The 18,458-nt window shown below is 37.7% G+C and overlaps 3 protein-coding genes across 4 annotated transcripts; 2 read left to right on the top strand and 1 right to left on the bottom strand.

Moving 5' to 3' along the window:
* Window positions 1-588: 588 nt before the first annotated feature.
* LOC108141152 (myosin regulatory light chain sqh) lies at window positions 589-3,250 on the top strand. The gene is made up of 3 exons (XM_017264380.2): window positions 589-720; window positions 1,616-2,146; window positions 2,778-3,250. The coding sequence occupies exons 2-3, from the start codon at window positions 1,727-1,729 to the stop codon at window positions 2,880-2,882; spliced, it is 525 nt and encodes a 174-aa protein (XP_017119869.1). The 5' UTR covers window positions 589-720; window positions 1,616-1,726; the 3' UTR covers window positions 2,883-3,250.
* A 424-nt stretch (window positions 3,251-3,674) lies between these two features.
* Window positions 3,675-6,747, bottom strand: LOC108141135 (UDP-xylose and UDP-N-acetylglucosamine transporter). Of its 2 annotated transcripts, none has more exons than XM_017264361.2 (3): window positions 6,459-6,747; window positions 6,230-6,361; window positions 3,675-5,058 (listed from the first exon to the last, which is right to left on the bottom strand). In XM_017264361.2, exon 3 carries the CDS (start codon window positions 5,054-5,056, stop codon window positions 3,998-4,000), a length of 1,059 nt encoding a protein of 352 aa, XP_017119850.1. In that variant the 5' UTR covers window positions 5,057-5,058; window positions 6,230-6,361; window positions 6,459-6,747; the 3' UTR covers window positions 3,675-3,997. The 2 variants fall into 2 exon arrangements, with proteins under 2 accessions (XP_017119850.1, XP_017119858.1); XM_017264369.2 differs by having other exon boundaries at window positions 6,230-6,322.
* An 814-nt stretch (window positions 6,748-7,561) lies between these two features.
* On the top strand, window positions 7,562-9,859 carry LOC108141569 (vanin-like protein 1). Its single transcript, XM_017265018.2, has 2 exons — window positions 7,562-7,670; window positions 8,133-9,859. The coding sequence occupies exons 1-2, from the start codon at window positions 7,611-7,613 to the stop codon at window positions 9,720-9,722; spliced, it is 1,650 nt and encodes a 549-aa protein (XP_017120507.1). The 5' UTR covers window positions 7,562-7,610; the 3' UTR covers window positions 9,723-9,859.
* Window positions 9,860-18,458: the final 8,599 nt, after the last annotated feature.

Genomic DNA, 18,458 nt, shown 5'->3' with positions numbered 1-18,458 from the left:
CCAGATCGCGCGTGTTGAAATTCACTAGAAGGGAGGGTTTTCCCAAGAAAAACTAATACAAAATACCGATTTTCTATTAAACTCTGATAAGAGCGCGGGCAATTCAAATGTCTGCCATTGCCGAAAGCCATTCCTGGACAAGTTTTTTGGTGTTTATAAGAACAACTTTGCTCTCAAATTTCCTAATTCAAAAGAAAGAAAGCACGGTTCGGTAAGATTAACTTTATAAAAGACAAATGTCCTAGTCAGTACACTTATTCCACTAGGTCCTGTTAATAAAACTCTCTAATACTCGTTTAATTTTGATTATGCTTCTATATCAAACGAAATAAGGAAAACCCGACAACTTTGATTTAAACTGACAAAAAATTACTTATTATTTACTTGCAAACTTCTAGCCAATTTTATAATAACTTTAGCAAAATTATTATTATCTAGTTATTTATTAACTTTATGAAAAAAAGGGATTGAGTCTTGACTAAACGAATATCCAAGTTCTAGGCCAGTTAGCAAAGTCCAGAACCAGATGGGCCTTTTGGAATATTTTTTCAGTATTATCCGGCACAGTTCGTGGTATTTTTTAATTCGTCAGCTGTCGGTCACACTTGCCCATCGAATCTTCGAACAAAAAAAAGGTTTTTATAAAAGACAAAAGTGCAGCTGCTCGTAAGTTGCATTAACGAAACTTGGAAAGTATTAAACACTCGACATTCGGCAGCTGTGAGTATGAATCAAATCAAACGGAATCAAGAGAAATACAAAAAAGGAAGAACTTTAAGGGCGCTGCCCTTTGTGGGTGTGCGTGTTTGAGTGTGTGTGTATGAGTCAGCGTCGGCAGCGCGCAAAAAAAAACAATTGTTTTCGTGGTAAATGAAACCATTTGAATGTAAATCTAAAAGTGATAAGTCAACATTTGGCATAACTTAAGTTTTCGAGTGGAATTGGGGGCTTCAGTTGCTGTTGTTTTCAAGCCTTTTAAGGCCTTTAATTGAAACGGCGTATGTGTGTTTGTGTGAGAATGTTTTCAATGAGCCAAATTTGTGAGGATTGTTTTTGTAAACCGCAGTTCAACAGCATTGATAAACACCCATACAGAAAGAGAAATAAGCTGAGAGAGAGCCAAACTCCCATACGTGTCATTTTCATTTGCGCGAGTGACTCAGAAAAACTGCGCATGTGTGAGTGCATGAGTCGCACACAGTGGACATTCGATAAGGTGAACTCTGATCCACTGGAAAATAAGTTTACTTCCAGTTTTAAAGTGTGATAAGCATGGGTCATACATCGAAGGGGTAGTAAAACCTCCATTGAGTACCAACATTTTTTTTTAAAACATCTTTATCTATGATTTTACTCAAAAGAAAAATGCCATCCTGAAATTTGATGCAACCATTATATTTTAGTTTATCTTTATCTTGCCAATTTATCTTTAATCTAAATTTCTCGATGATTTCATTGTATAGAGCACTTACTGTGTGTTGACACAGTTTGTTTGGGGAGCATTGAAAATCGGTTTCAGCGGAATTCGCTGCAATATGTCTATATATAGCCATAAATACATACCCGGCCAACGAAATGCTAATGTGAGTCGTCACTTTTTCTGTTCGTCTTTCAGATCCACGCCGCACACACATCACTTCAGCGCGATTCCACCAGCTCCGCCGGCTCCGCCATCTAGCTCCATTTAGCTTTACTAGATCCATCGTCCAATAAGCCAGCCCCAATCATGTCATCCCGCAAGACCGCCGGACGTCGCGCCACCACCAAGAAACGCGCCCAACGCGCCACCTCCAATGTCTTCGCCATGTTCGACCAGGCGCAGATCGCCGAATTTAAGGAGGCCTTTAACATGATCGACCAGAATCGCGATGGCTTTGTGGAGAAGGAGGATCTGCACGATATGCTGGCCTCGCTGGGCAAGAACCCCACGGACGACTACCTCGATGGCATGATGAACGAGGCGCCCGGACCCATCAACTTCACCATGTTCCTCACGCTCTTCGGGGAGCGGCTGCAGGGCACCGATCCCGAGGATGTGATTAAGAACGCCTTCGGCTGCTTCGACGAGGAGAACATGGGCGTGCTGCCCGAGGATCGGCTTAGGGAGCTGCTGACCACCATGGGCGACCGTTTCACAGATGAGGATGTAAGTTTTAAAGGGTTTATAAGTTGTACTAAATAGATCTTTAATCACACAACGACGGCACTTAAGTTTCTTTAAACTAGTTATTATATTCCAATATAGCATTATCAGATGGAAAGCTATAGCATATAACTTGTGGTTTCAAATTATGAAGACAAAATAGTAATAGCCAGGGTGTTTAATTACCCGGACTGTTTGACTTCTGTTAGTTGTCATTAACTTTAAGGAGGTATTCTATTTAAAAATGTAGAATTATAAGAACTACCTTTTAAAGTCAGAAATTGGCTTCTACAATCTGAAAATTCTTTATTTGCTGAGTTTATTTGCATAGTCGTTGAACTTTTAGCTGCTCCTCTTACTTATTTATTCAAAAATGTTTGTGTTTACCTATTTGCTAAATTTTTCTTGATAGTTTAAAAGTAATTGTTGACATTTAAATACTTTGATGAGAACGTTGAACCTTTTATAAAGTGTGGCTTTACTTTGAGTAATATTAGTAGTATACAAATCTGTATTAGTAGTATAATAAGAGAGTAGAATAAAATGATGGAATGGATGGCCTTTAAATCTTACTTAAATATTTAGATATTCGATTTTGCCATTATAATATAATATTTCCCCTTTTTACCCCCAGGTGGACGAGATGTATCGGGAGGCGCCCATTAAAAACGGCCTATTTGACTATCTGGAGTTCACGCGCATTCTCAAGCACGGTGCCAAGGACAAGGATGAGCAGTAAGAAAGCCAGTGATTCGATCACTCAGCCAGCTGCCTCTCCAATCAGCCTGTCCAAACTATCCATCATGAGTTTCGTTTTGATAATTTAATATATATATATTTTTTTTTGCTCTCGCGCCTTCTGTTCTTTGATTCCTGATATTCCTGTACTTACCTGTGCATTTAAATTAAACAAAAAAGTAGCAAACACAAGCGAATGTTATGTACGATATTGTAGTGTGTGAAGTTGGAGCCCGATAACACAATTTCCCCGAAAAAATCCCTTTCATAAGTATTAACTCATTGAATATACATATATATATTACCTATATACAAATACATACTTATACAAGAATGTGGCAATAAAAGTTTGTTTTTCTTACACATAAACGTGCGCAAGTCTGTCTAAAATAGCTATCTACCGAAATCCTTCACCGAAAAACAACTGATCAAATAATATAAACTCACACAGTGCGAGATAACACTATGATTGTATGTATGGCTTTGATATTATACAAACGTAACAACATATATCTTTGAACGTGGGCGGAAATAGAAGAGTAACCTCGATTTCGGAAACTTTCTTGGAAATTTTGGCAGGCTGACTAATAAGTTTTAACTCTCAAGACCCAAAAATTTCATATCTTATGTCTTGGATTCAAGATGCTTGAGTCACTTATTTATTTCTGTAACTATGATAAGGACAAAGCAATTAAAAAGTATGAAAAGGTTTTGGATTGGTTACAAACATGGAAAAAAGGAAATTAAAAGGTTAGTTATCCCTCCCTTTTTGTTTCAAAAATGATTTGTTGAATTTTACCTTTCAAGAATTTATTTAAAAAATAAATACAATATAAGGCTTTGAGCTCAAAGCTCTTCATTTTGTATAATACAACATTTTGGACAATTTATTTATGTAAAAAAAAAAAAACAATAGAAAATGTATGAAAACACGCATAAAAACACATTTTGCGACAATCAAGGCCAACGAAACAGACAAAGAGGCATCTAACACTAAGCGTATTCCGAAATTAATTGTATTTTATTTACAAACAAGGCGCTAGGACTACGTACTAATGGTTAATGGCCTCTGCAGCAGGATGATCCAACACAGCCCTCGGAGATGGGGATTACAGATTACTCCACTTTCTTGGCCACCGGAGCGGTGTCGAAGCGGCCCTTCCCGCTCCACCTGGCCCGATAGGCGTCTCTCACCTGGTTGATCACATTGGCGAACAGTATGGTGCCGAAAAAGACCAGGATGGTGCCCAGCCAATGGTTGAGCGTGAAGGGATTGCGGAAGTAGATGATGGAGAACAGCAGCGAGACGAACTTGCGCAACGTGACCACCAGGGTGACGGTGAGCGAGGCACATTCGGTGGTCAGCACATAGACGGCGCTGATGCATACGTACTGGGTGACCACGTTGCACAGCAGGTAGAACAGCATCAGCGGGAACTTCCATTCCAGGCCAATGGCGCCGAGTAGGGGCACCGCCACCGGTTCCGACGACCACGCAATGCCAAAGTGCTGCACTATGTTGCCCGCCATAATCAGGAATCCCGGCAGCGGCAACATGTGCGTGAAGAACAACGCCTCGCTGGGATGTTTGCCGTACTTCTTGTAGATCACCTCCTGGTAGATGCCCATATAGGCTGTGACCAGCAGGGCGATCGTCAGCAGACCAATGCCCACCGACCACCAGAAGAAGTCCGAGTAGGAGGTGTCCACCTTAAGGCTGTGGTGTGTGTTATCCTTGACATCGCCGCTGGAGACCAGCGTGCAGAGGATAATGCCCGCCGTGATCATGGCCACCGAACTGTACTGACGCAGGTTGTAGCGCTTCTTTAGCAGCACAATGCCCATGATCATGTTGGCCATCAGTGATCCACTGCGGAAGATCATGTGCAGCGGCATGGGTATGTTGAAGTTGAACGCATAGTTGTTGCACACGTTCGCTCCAAAGAACAGGGCCACCAATATGACGTAGTCCTTCAGGGCAATCTTCGGACGCACCGTAAAGAACTTGGAGGTGAAGACCAGACCCTCCAGTGCGATGAACAGGAACTGGGCGAAGGTGATCAGGTTGCCCGCACCCGGATCGATTTGGATTATCAGCTCCAGGAACACCACGTTGCTGCAGCAACCGATGAACACGAACAACATGCCCAGAAGGGCCTTCAGATTCAAGGCCATATCTGAGAGGAACAGATTTATGGGATTACTAAAAGGTATTTATCAAAGTTATGACTAAAAATATTACAAGAAAATCCATACTGATGGTCTTATAATAAGATATCTTAAAATATCAGTATTATATCTTATAAATTATATCACGCCAATAAAACAATTTTAATTTTAAAGATTAAAATAATTGAAAAAGTCTTCTAAATAACATATAATAAAAATATGATAATATACTGTGTAGAGTACTCATGCATGAAAATTTTAAACTAGTTCTATGTTTTTTTAAGTGTTTAGGGTTCTTAAAAGTATCATCAACATTGTTATTGGCTTTAAACAAACGAATAAAAGTATCATATGGCTACGGCTTGGAACTAAATAGCTTTCTTAATGATTATTTTAAGGAAGGTTAAGATATATGTATGACATTAATATTTTATGATTTTTTTTATAGTGTCCTAAAATGGTTTAATCACCAAAACGTGTAATACTAGAAGCCACTGCAGCACAAGTGCTATGAAAACAAATACTCGAAGTAACATATATCATATTGTTTAATATTGATGTTGAGGTTTTTTTGTTTTTGTATTTTATCTGGCATGTCAAAAATTCTGCGTTATCGGTTGTTTTGCAGGAGAAATACAGGTTGGAAGTGAATTTCATTGCTTTTGCTGTGTAAAAATATTTAGTTCGCCAAAGAATGTTGTCATCATGGCTAAACAATTTGATTTGCCCCGAAACTTTGTTCTGATTGTGTAAATTGAATTTAATAATCTAGAACTAGTTATCTAGAGTACACTGGTCATTAAAAGCTCCTGTTTATACACTAAATACAATCTTTGGAGTCATTTGTATTTTTCATGCACAACTTGCCTGAGAATTCAGGTTATTCACTAATAAAGATTCCGTTTTAAATTGCCATTTTAAATTTCTTGACTGTGATGAAATTAAGTAGTATGATTAAAAGTGATCTGTACTAAGCACATTATTGTACGAAAATTAAGAGACAAAAAAACAATACATCAGCATAAATTACCTATGCTAATCTAAGCAAATAAGTATAAATTATGTATAAATGACTAATGATGAATTGCCAATTTTAAAATTTGAAATTTAATCGGCAAATCGGTCGATTATCACGTTGCCGATAAGAAATACGCGGCAAACGTAGTCGGTATAACTTACCTTCCCAAGGGGAGATATACTGTTCCGCGGGAGATATTCCAGATGCCAGTTAATCCGGTTCGGATCTCGATTTGTTTTGCTTCGCCGTCAAGACTTAAGTAGTAATCAAAGATTGATTATATCAGTTGCTGGCTGAATAAACACGCAAACACACAGGGTTAACAGAATGTCAACACAAGCACATAGGGGTTAATAGAATATTCACCAACACACACCAAAAACAACTAACCTGCGAATCAATTATCTCCCTCTCTTTCGCTCTTTCTCATTCTGCAGCGACCTTCACCGTTTTTCTATCTCTTTCTAGGTGCTCTCCTTCGAATGCTTTTTACCGTAGGTTGGGCGCATTGGAACTGCTGCTATTATTATTTGGTAGCCCGCTAATAACTGTTAACAAATTGATTACAATCTCGTTGCGTTGTTGTAGTTACGGTCTGTGTTGTTGTTCTGAAAGTGTTGTTTTTGTTGCGGGAAGTAGAGGTTAGTGGTGGAGATACATCGATGCCAACATCGATGTCATCGATGCTTTCAAAATATCGATGCTTGGCGGTGACATCGATGTTTTTCCAACTCTACAAAAGTCGATTGAAACGAATCTCTTGCTCTCTCCTCTCTCATCATCGTTATAACAACAGCTGTCGCAGTGTGACTAGTGCGGAAGCTTAAAGCTCAAGGCGAGTTCGATTGTTCCACTAATCGATATCGTTTTTGAATGTTGCAGCTGATAACCTCTCTTAAGTAAGTTAATTTAAATCCTACCCTAAGAAACAACTAATCTTTAGTCTTCTTTTTCAAATGCTGAGTAATATACTTTTCGCTTGATGCTCTACGTATTTTTTATGTTCACAAGAATGTTAAATTAAGAGTTATTAAAATTGTAGAAATTAATAAAATTGATAATTAATTAATTTAAATTAAATCTAAGCGATAAATTTTCGTCAAAAATAACTTAAAAATTAAAAATAAACAAGGGAAGTTATTCAAAGAGTAATAATTATAAAAGTCGGCTGATGAAATGGCACCATAATCTGTTATTGTTTGCGAATATTTCTCATATCTTTCTTTGTTTAAGTCAGATTAATATTATACCGTAGTAAATTGCTATCTCATTTAAAATAGTCTTTTCAGCACCCCCGAACATTTGAATTTAAGAGACTATTAACCCGTTGATAATTGGCGTTTATGATTCATATGAGATAAGAGATATAATCACAGGTCTTATCGGCCGAAATACATAATCTGGTCGTAGCCGCCTCGTAAAATAATTCGTCTATATGGAAGGTATAACAATTTCGTTTTTGGCCCTGCACTTAATGCATAGTCTTCGTTTTTGGCCAAGATCACAGTGGCTTGGCAGTTGGATTTTAGTCACGGTCCCGCCATGAAGGCCATTCAATTGTGTTTTTTGCTCCTAATTGTGTTTTTCACTAGCTCTCAACAGGTAAATATATCCAATATCGAAAAACATATATTTGTATTTTATTTAAGTTTATTGTTCATTATAAGTAAAAAAAAGGTAAAAGTCAGCATAGTCGACATATTGTTTAAATACATTTTTAGTTTCAAAGCTGGACCACATGACGTATACTTGATTACTAAACTCTAAACATTAGTTGTGATAAAAAAATAAAAATTGTTTTTATTTTACATTATTATTGAGTATAATTAATTTGATCTTTACATTTTGAACATATTTAACGTTAATGATGACGGTTCTTCTAGTCGTATACTTAATTTCTAAATTATAGTATTGATATCTTCTTGTCGTATACGAAATTTCAGAATCTTAGTATAGATTCCTTCTAGGTGATATATGTTTGCAGTTATTTATTTATTTTTCCAATGGGGAAAATAGTTTAAATACTGATACTGATAAAATACTGATAATATATTTTTCCCCTAGCTTTCGAAGCCTGGTGATCCCACTTATTGGGCAGCGGTGGTGGAACACAAAGAGCTGGAGGGCGATAATGCCAGGGATCGTACCACTTTCGCATCGGAATCCTTCCAGCAGATCATCAAAGATGCCGGCGATGTGGACATCATTGTGTTCCCCGAGCATATCCTCAACGATCGGAGCACAGCCACCTTTGTGCCCCACGAATCCGAGAATGTGACGCCCTGCTATCAGACGGACTACGAGCTCTTCCTCATCGAACTGTCGTGCTCGGCGCGATCCAATGCCGTCTATGTGGTCATTAATCTGGTGGAGAAGGAACTCTGCGCCAACGGAGCTGGCTCCGATACCTTCAATCCATGTCCTGCGTCGGGAGTGCTGTACTTCAACACGAACGTGGTGTTCGATCGCAGGGGCAGAGTGATCTCGCGATACCGGAAGACCCATCTGTGGCGACACGAGTATGTGAACACAGCGGTGCTCCGCTCCCCCGATATAGCCACATTTACCACTGATTTTGGGGTAACCTTTGGCCATTTCATCTGCTTCGATATGTTGTTCTACGAGCCGGCTGTGAAATTGGTCAGGGAGCTGAACATCACCGATATCGTGTATCCCACCTATTGGTTTTCGGAACTGCCATTTCTGGGCGCCATTCAACTGCAAGAGGGCTGGGCCTTTGGCAACGATGTCAATCTGCTGGCCGCCGATGCCAGTGCGCCCAGTGGACGGACGACAGGATCGGGGATATATGCCGGTCGAGGTGGCAGACTGATCGCGGAGATTTTCGAGGAGCCAACCACGAAACTACTGATTGCGGAGGTGCCGAAGAAGGAGCATGGTCAACTGGTACCCAGTTTTACGCCTCTGTTCACGCCCCAATTGAAAACCGCCCGAGTGACGGGAGTGGCCACCTACAAGGACTACAATGTGGATATCTTCGAAAGTGAGCTGCTCGAGGAGAATTTCCTCAGTTTGGAGCGTACTCTGTGCCACGGCAGCTTCTGTTGCACCTTTGCCATCGCACGGAAGTTGACGGAGTCCAGCGAGGACATCGCCATTGGGGCCAAAGCCTATCGCTATAGAATAGCCGCCTATTGGGGCAATGAGACCACGGTCATTCGAGTGGATCGCAGCGAGCAGGCCACTTGTGCTCTGTTCGCCTGCACCAATGAGCATCTCTCCAGTTGTGGCTACATATTCCCCAAATTCGAAGATGTCATCAATAGGCATCACTTCACTAAGCTAAATATTTCTGCCAATTTTCCAGCTGCTCCACGTGGCCGTCGGTTAATAATGCCCAGCACATTGAATGCTCAATTCCTGCCCGTTGCTGTATCGGAATTCGATTGGACGGAATCACCCGAGGCGTCCGCAAATCCCGATAAACCCGTTTTTGTAAATTTAAACCTATTGAAGCAGCAGAACGACCTGCTGACCTTTGCCATTTGGGCCAACTACTTCACGGATTTGCCCAGCACCCACAATTTGGATCATATGCATCCGAATTTCACTGTTCCCTTGACTTCCGGTTCGGCGGGAATTTTAGTCTCCAGTTTTGTATGGCTCATAAGCGGCCTTTTCCTTATACTATAGATTTAATACTTTCTTTTTTAAACAAAAGTATAGCTTTATTAATTTAGCAGCTACAAATTGTTTAAATCTCCAGTTAATTCTGTGACTTGTATTTGTGCTCACATTATAGATTAAATACTTATTTTTTCAACCAACAATATAACTTCATTTTTTTAGCAGCTACAAAGTGTCTAAATCTCCCGTCAATTCTGTAAATTATATTTTTCCTCATACAATAATTTAATATATTTTTTTTCTTTAGCAGCAACAAATTGTTAAAAACTCCAGGCTATTCTGTAATTTATATTTGTTTTCTTTTGTCAAGGAAACCCCGTGATTCATATTTTATTTAAATAATTGTATAAGATTGTTTTTCTGTTATAACATTTTTTTTTACTTTTAATTATATTCTTTTTATTGCTTACGCTCCACAAAATCAAGATAACTACTAAAAGCTCTAGATAAATGTCAGACTCTTTATAGTATTATCTTTATATACTTTTTGTATAACTTCTTTGTTTGTTTGTTTAAAAGCTTGATAAGAAAATGTATTACGTCAGGCGATTAAAGAAAAGTAAAACAACTGAAAATTCTTCTTTTTATGGATAAGATATTTGCCAAATAAAATTAAATGACACACTTACTGTTATTGTCTAAATAAAACTGAAATCTCCGTAAAAATTGTTTTTTTTTAAGAAATTTAAACAGATTTGCTGTCAATATTTCGAACTTGCATTTTCGATTCGTAGAAAAATCAGTTCTTGGAAGAGATGCAAATGGAAGTTGTTTTCTTGGAAAAGTGGCATCCAACTGGTAGTGTTCATGGCTCAGAATCGGATAAATTCCACCATTGGCATTTCAAATGGCAGATTTCCCTCAAGTCAAAAGCACAATAAAAATGGGTAACAATTTAAGCCAATTTCTTAGAATTGCATCTGCAAATGAATGCTTTCATTCTCATTGAGAGCTACACTCAAAAAGAAAAGATAGTTAAGTTTTAGTATTAATTCTATCCTATATACTTTTTAGTTTCATTTCTATACCGAAGATTTGTAGTCTAGGGCCTTATATTTAAACCACATAAGTTTTAGTTTGATACTTTCGTGGTCTTCATTTAATACTTACTCTTATTGAGAATATTTTCATACCCAATAGTTTAAACTTCGTGCAACAGTAGTTTAGTTTTTATGACCAACTTTTTTTGGGTGTAATTCGGTTGTAAAATCTTTACACCAGAAATTTTTTGTTTGTTAAAGGCAGCCATTTCCGAGGAATTGGATAAAGGAGTGCACTTTTCCTAGATGCAAGATTTGCATAACTTTGCTTCGTAGAATTGTAAAAGAATCCCATTCAGTTTAGGGTCTTAGCAATTTCTAATAAACTGACCGTTACTTTTGGTTGCATTCGTAAGTCTCCAGAACGAAGTCGTTGACGATTTGAATGAAAGGAGCAACAGTGAGCACAGCCACCCATTTTGTGGGGTGGCCACCCAACGGGACGACCTTGTGGAGATTTGCTTCCAGCGCAGGCGCTTCAAGGACCTCTGCCCGCGTTGTTTGCATTTCCAACAGGTAGCGACGTCGCCGTCGTCGTCGTCGTCGTCATCGTCGACGTCCGTGCAACAGTGGCCGCCGTTTATAATGAGCCAAGGACGACGAGGGGGTGGTGGTAGGTCCTGTGGGGGGTAAACCACCCAACTAAAGCAACCCACCCACCCACACACGCATCAATGACAGTGTGGCATCTTCAATGGCACGAACGACGACTTCTCCGCGGGAAAGTCCTGCTGGACAGGATTCACGCTGTGACTTTCCGTGCGATTTAACATCATTTGCTTGCTGATGTCCTGATGAACAGCCAACCCTCCTGACCTTCCGCCCTCCAAAAAAAAAAGGGAAAATATTCTTGAAAACCTGAAAAAGGTGTCCAACAACAAGGGTAAAAGTTTCACAAAAAAGGATAAAAGCTAGAACAAGTTGACATGATTGTTTTAAAACATCAAGAAACAAAAATGCACAAAAATAAACCAATTAAAATAAATAAACAAGTAGGGAGAAAATGTGAGCCAAGTTAAAAGTCAAACAGAATAAAGCTAACGAGTGGAAAAACGTATCACTAAATGGGAAAAAACAGTTGGTCAAACATTAAACCAGGTTTTAATGCGAATCAGCGGTTTAAATGAATTGTTTTTTTTTTCTTCTTTAACTACCGAATTTAAACCGATTTCAAAGCAGCAAACAACATAACTCGAAAAGCTGCTGTTGCTAATGCTCAACTAATCTGCATTCAAATAATTGTATTTAGTGCTGGCCAATTTGATTTAAACTATTTCATGTAGGCTGTTTTTAAGTTTCCGATGGCTTAAAATGCATTTCAAAAAAGGCAAACCTCTATAAATTTGTTGTTAAGCCATTTAATAAATGTTCAAAATTTGATTTTAAATTTTCTGTCAATTATTCGTTTCCTTAGTTAAAATAAAAATAAGATTTAAATTATATATTAATTTGCTATGTTAAATTAGTGAGTTGAGTTTGAAAAGATTTAACATTCCATGGTCCAATTATTTGTAGCCAAATTTCAAAGTGCCAAAGATAGGTTTTCAGCCCAAAGTATGAAAATAAAGTGTTTTCAATAGAGCTGTACCGAATACTCCCCACGGTGAAAATTCCCCCCATTTATTTGTAGCCCGATTTTTTCATTAAGCCCGCCCGCCCCCTTCCTATTCGATTCCCAGGCCTTGGTAAACAATTTTGTTTTTTTATTTTATTTTTTTTTTTTTTGCACAAAAATCAAAAACTTTGAGCTCTCTCCGCTTGCGCGCTTTTTAGGGGCTGCTTGAGGGTGGTGCAAAGTGGTGCAGGGTGGGATGCTGTGCTGTGGCACCTGCCACTTGAAAATTCCACACGGCTTCTGTTACATTTTGATTTATTTGCTGAAATTTATTGTTAAAGTGAATGGAGGCGCAAAGTTGCCAGCGAAAAAGGAAGATTGGGTGGACGGGTGGATGGGTGGGTGGGTGGTTGGTTATGTATAACAGGTGGTGAAGTGTAGGTGAAGGCCGCCGTCGCGCCCATAAAATATCTGGCCGTGCGAGAGTGTACGGCTTCTTTTGCAGCCGATTTCCTGTGGCTTAACTCCATCAATCGAGAGGTCCGGACGAGGAAGGATTCTCAATCAGAATCAGTTCCAGCCATTGACACACACCCATACACACACACACACGTCTGCAAGGGCGTCACATTAGGAACTAACCACATTTGGAACTTGGAACCATTCTACCGCCAACACAGCGAACAAAATCAAGAATTTTGGTACCATAAGAGATAACTTTATTTAGGAATGATTTTTGAAATGCGAATTCTAATAATAAAAATAATATTATTATTTTAAATTTAATAAAATTGGTTTATATTCACATATTGTTCGCTTTTCAAATATGTTAACCTAATCTTTTTTAAAAAGCTCAAATTATAAAAAAAATACATCCTTTTGCATCTTATTAACATCTGTACAGAGAAATATACTAAAACGCGAATTCTTTAGTTTCATATGCTGAATAATATTTGATATCTTTTAATATCTAACCAATTTAAATTGGTAAGGTATTTAAGGCAGCTTATCCAAATTTTAAATTTTTTATTTACATATATTTTGAAAATTATTAATTCAAATTTTGCAAATCTTTTTTTTTAGAGTGCAGTCCCTTTTTCTTACCTCCAGCGTCGGTGCTTTAGCCGCTTCCCTGAGGTCTCAGGCAGAACTGATTGAATTGAATATCAGTTTTCAGCTGGCACAGTTCCCCAGAATGCCACGCCCCCTCCCTGTGTCGACACTTCGCCCCCTTTTGGCCATGAAGCTTCCTTTGGCGTTCTGGCTTGCCATTTGAATTTGAATGGAAATGATTTCACTTGATTTTCATATTTTTATTATGTTCCCTTCGGGCTCACCTGGCGCACACACAGACACAGACTCACATACACACACACACGTCTCTCCATCTCACTCGCCCCTTGTATGGCCCTTTCATTCGCACACACGGTCGCTTTTTTGACTTTATTAAAATGAATTGTAAACATGGCTGAAGGGAAGTATTTTACCTTATTTACCCGGCTTACCTGGCCACAACTTTTGGTCGCTGCCAGAATGCAATTCTCTAATTGTCTGCAGATTTAGGCAAACATTTACGGTTGTTAAGTGGCCAAGCAATCATTGCATTCCTCTGGTTACTATTTTAAATCAATTGGTACTATCATTCAACAGAGTACAGACAAATCAAGTATTTATGCAGTTTCTTAATTATTTAAAATTATTTATTTCGTAAATTATTTAATATTATACCTAGATGTTTTAATGGTTTTCAACAAAACTAAGTACAAACTACAGAATTTGTATGTTTTATATAATGTTGGATATAATAATTATGTTATTTATTTAAAGTCAAATATAGTATCTTTGTAAATTTGATTGTAATAATTTTGGAAAAAAAAACATTAACATATAAATATAATGTTGTAAAATAATGCTTTCTTTATAAATTTGATGGTTTTAGCTTTAATAATATTATAACATTGTTTGTTATCAAGCTTTCTGTTTATTTCATAAGCTGGCAAAAAATTGATGAATTTAAATGCGAATGCAAATCAAATTTTGGAATTTGTTGTAAATTTTGGCTTTACCCATTCATTTGCTGAACTCCCATTGTTGTGGCATCGCCATTGATTTGGGAGCACCAATTTTTTGGCCACTTGTCCACGCAGTCGGAAGGCAACCACCCTGCTCAGGTATATATATACTATATATATATACAAATGTATGTGCATGCAGATGTATAATTTAGCAGGAGTAGCAGGAGCAAAGCGGGCCAAAAACAAAAATATAAATAAGAAAGAATATGATTACGTATACGCAACGTGGAACTTCTTTAACTTCAAGTGCGAGTGTGTGTGTGTGTGTGGGTGAGTGTTTGTGCCTGGTCATTACGCACGTAGCATTTGTATGAATGGAAAACCCACCTCCAACTTACCCACCCCTACTCCATTTTCCTTCCCGCATCGCTTAGCACATAAAAATAAATCAAGTTTTTCTTCATTTCCTTTGCTGTTCGTCGACTTTTCCCCGCCCATTTCTCCCGTTTTCCCTGACTTCTTTTTGGGTTTGTGCCTCAGCCATATGCCTTTTTTTAAGATTTTAACTTTATGTGGCATACTTACGGGTCTGCAGGAGGCGGTACAGGTAGAGGAGCTGGAAAAGCTAACGACGCCGCTGACCGCGTGCGTCCTTAACGCGTTTTTTATGCTAAAACTAAATGAAGTCAAACACGGTCTGGCAAAAGGAAACAGAGAAAACAGGTAACAGGCAGAGGTAACAGCTAACAGGTAAAACGGCCAACAGGAACAACATAAACGACAACACATGGCGATAAAAAGCGACGGGGAAAACTAATATCTAAAAAATAATAAAATGCCACGGGCATCAGCCGCAGACAAGCGTTCAACAGCAACAGGCTGTATAACCACAAGTGGTAACAACATCGACAAAAATGCCAGTGTCAGAAAACTACAAGTTACACAACAAAAAAAATTTGGACTCTCACAAGTACAATATATGGTAATTAACTATACCAAACCTAAATATTTTAGCTTTTTTAGAAGAAAATATATCACAACGAAAACATTTTTTATATTAAGAAGTCTAGAATAAGATCTCGACACATTGTATATCTTAATTAAATTGACTCCTTTTCCCCTCAGTGTAGACAAAAATAAAAAAAGACACCGTTAAAAAATGTAAAACAAAGCGCAGCAGCCGCAGCAATACCAATAAAAGTATTTATATAACCGCACCACCAACAGACAACAAAATCTCAATTAATGTACATAAAAACCAGAAAAAAGAGAACAGCGGCATTTATAACCATAACCATAACCAAAAGCAACAGGCAACGAAAATATGAGGCTAATAAAACGATGTAATAAATTGAAACTTATGATGATCAACGATTAGAACAAAACTGTGTTCGTATCTATCCGCAATAAAATAAATGATTATTTTTATAGCTAGAAATAAGAAATTATTTTTAGAAAAATTCAAAAGGGTATTCAATATTAAAAAAAATCAAATTCAAAAAGGAAATTAAATCAACAATGTCAATAATCGAATGTCAATCAAAAAAGAAACAACTGGCAACATTGAAAGCTGAATAGCAAACAACAAAGAAATGCCGTATTTACAAACCGCATTTTTTGTAAAGAAAACTACCAGTCAAAAAAACACCACATAAAAGGTGTGGAATATGATTAAAGTTAATCATACATTTTTGTTGCGTCCATCAGATGTGTGGAAATTGAATTGAAAAGCATTTTTATTGCCAAGGCAACCCACGTCCCCCAATTCCCAGCCATATATTCGGTACATAGCCCACCTTCGAATGTCAGCGATAATTTTCAGCATTTTCAACACGTCAACGGTACGTGTTGATGATGCTAACAATTTTCCATTTCCATTGCAGCGGCGAATACAAAAAAAAAGGGAAAAAGGCGGGGTGGAAAATTCATTCAAACTGCAAGGGAATCCAGCGCCATAATAATGCCATTGCCAGAACTTTCACACGATTGCACTGCGAGCGTTTATATTTCATTTCCTGTTGCATTTTATTGCTGACTCCATTATTCGCCGGATCTAATCGGGTTATGCCACTGGATAACTGGGTGCCCCGTGACTACGGAAGTCAGGGATTAGCCATAGTCCATGTCACCTCACGTTTATGTACTTTTAGGGGAGTATTGTTTATGTAAATAGAGAATAACATAACTTTAATTTTGCTGCATCCAAAGGTTTGAAAAATCAGGTCTAAATATTAAGAGAATCTAAAGATTAGAAATCACTCAAATGTCTAAAAGTATGATGCACAAAAATATAACTTCCTCTTATGGACATTTATTTTGAGAACTTTCTATCGTAGCATACTTTTAGATAGCTTTATTCCAAGCTACAACATTTAAAAGATGTTGATGGTTCAGTGTAACCCATGAAAAATTAGGTGATTATTGTGTTTTTTTTTAAGAAAATATATATATATTTTTCAGTTATATTTTAAAGTTTTTTTTTATTTTTTAATAATAATAATAATAACAGGGGATTGTATAGTTATGCAATCATTTATAATGCAGTCTAAACTTGTTTTCTAATAATTTTTGCCTGCATCCAAATATTAATCTGACTAACATTAAATTTATAAACTATAATAAAATAATAACCATGAATATTTTTTGTATTTCCGCTTAAAAATAAGCTTTTCAGGCCACTATTGCTATCGACACATTTTGTATACACAATTTGTGCATGAATAGAAGAATTTGCCACAAAATGATAGAGTATTTTATAGAGAGCCCCGTGGAGCTGGCGGCAGTCGATTGAGCCATCGATTTGAACTGTCTGTTATTACTTTATTGTTCTATATTTATGCACATGCAGTGGCTGAAGTGTCCTTCGAACTTCGCACACAAACACAAAAATACAGCAACTATACAGCAACAACGCAGCTATGTCCTCGCTCCTTGATGGCAGCGGATTCCCCCACAAACCAACCCACATTATTTTCATATTAGTTTTGAAAAGCGCATTATGTGCGGTTCGCCCGCTGTTGCTCCATTTCGTTCGGGTTTTTGGCATGTGTAATGGCTCGCATTATTATCCTCATTTCGGTGTCCTGTGGCCAGCACCAAAATGAAAATATGCAAATGCCAGGCGTTTGCGAATTCTTTGATACCAGATGCGGATACAAATACAGATACAAATACAGATACAGATACAGATACATTTACAGATACAGATGCAGATACAGATATGGTGAAATTTGCCTCTCCGCTAATCTCTGTCTGCGAATGTGAGGGCAGACATATTCGAGGACATTGGAAAAGGCCAAGGATCAAGGACCAAGGACTCTGGACCAAGGACCAAAGAGCCGGCGGAACTGCAATTGAGTGGCAGCCAAGGCAAGAATAGAACAAAAAAATGCATTCGAGGTAAGTGCAAATGAGCTGATTAAGGCAAAAGGAAAGGAGTGTTAATGGGTTATTCTAACTATTTTTTGACTTTGCTTTACTAACCAAAATAACAAGAACTTTTGCTTTAATGGTTTACTATTTAGGTAACAGCTAATAAAACAATTTTTCTAGTAGTTAACTTTGAATGGAGTGGTTATTAAACAAACAAAATTTGACAACATAAAATCTGTAATACGATATTTTTTTTTTTAGTTATATTATTAAAGGTATCACTGACAAAAAAAGAAAAATATTCATCAATGTTTTTCGAAATTTATACAATCATAAGGAGTTTACAAAATATGAATAAAATATGCATTTACCTATTCAGTCGTGTCCTTGATTTTACAGAACTCCTGTTCGAGTTGTCGAAAGTTGTGTCAACGCAGCTTCAAATACTGGACACACTCCATTGCACACCCATCTAAACACACACACACACACACACACACAGGCATCACAAACTTGTTTTTGCCCAAAAACAAACAAACATACGTATATACATATATAAGCAATAAGTAATTTTTGTGCTTAGCCTTTGGGTCAAATCAAGCGTAAACTGTCCGATAAACCGATAAACAAAACAATTAATTGCATTGTGACTGGCCCATGTCCTTTTTGTGCGGACCCTTTTTAATGACTATTTTACACACACGACTTGTCTTTCGGCATACGATTTATTATGATTGGGGTTCGGTATTTGGGACTGCGA

Source organism: Drosophila elegans, unplaced genomic scaffold, assembly GCF_018152505.1.
Source record: "Drosophila elegans isolate 14027-0461.03 unplaced genomic scaffold, ASM1815250v1 contig_149, whole genome shotgun sequence".
Taxonomy (NCBI): Eukaryota; Metazoa; Arthropoda; class Insecta; order Diptera; family Drosophilidae; genus Drosophila; species Drosophila elegans.
The sequence above is the reverse complement of the archived record's forward strand: the minus strand, read 5'-3'. Positions and strand labels throughout refer to the sequence as shown.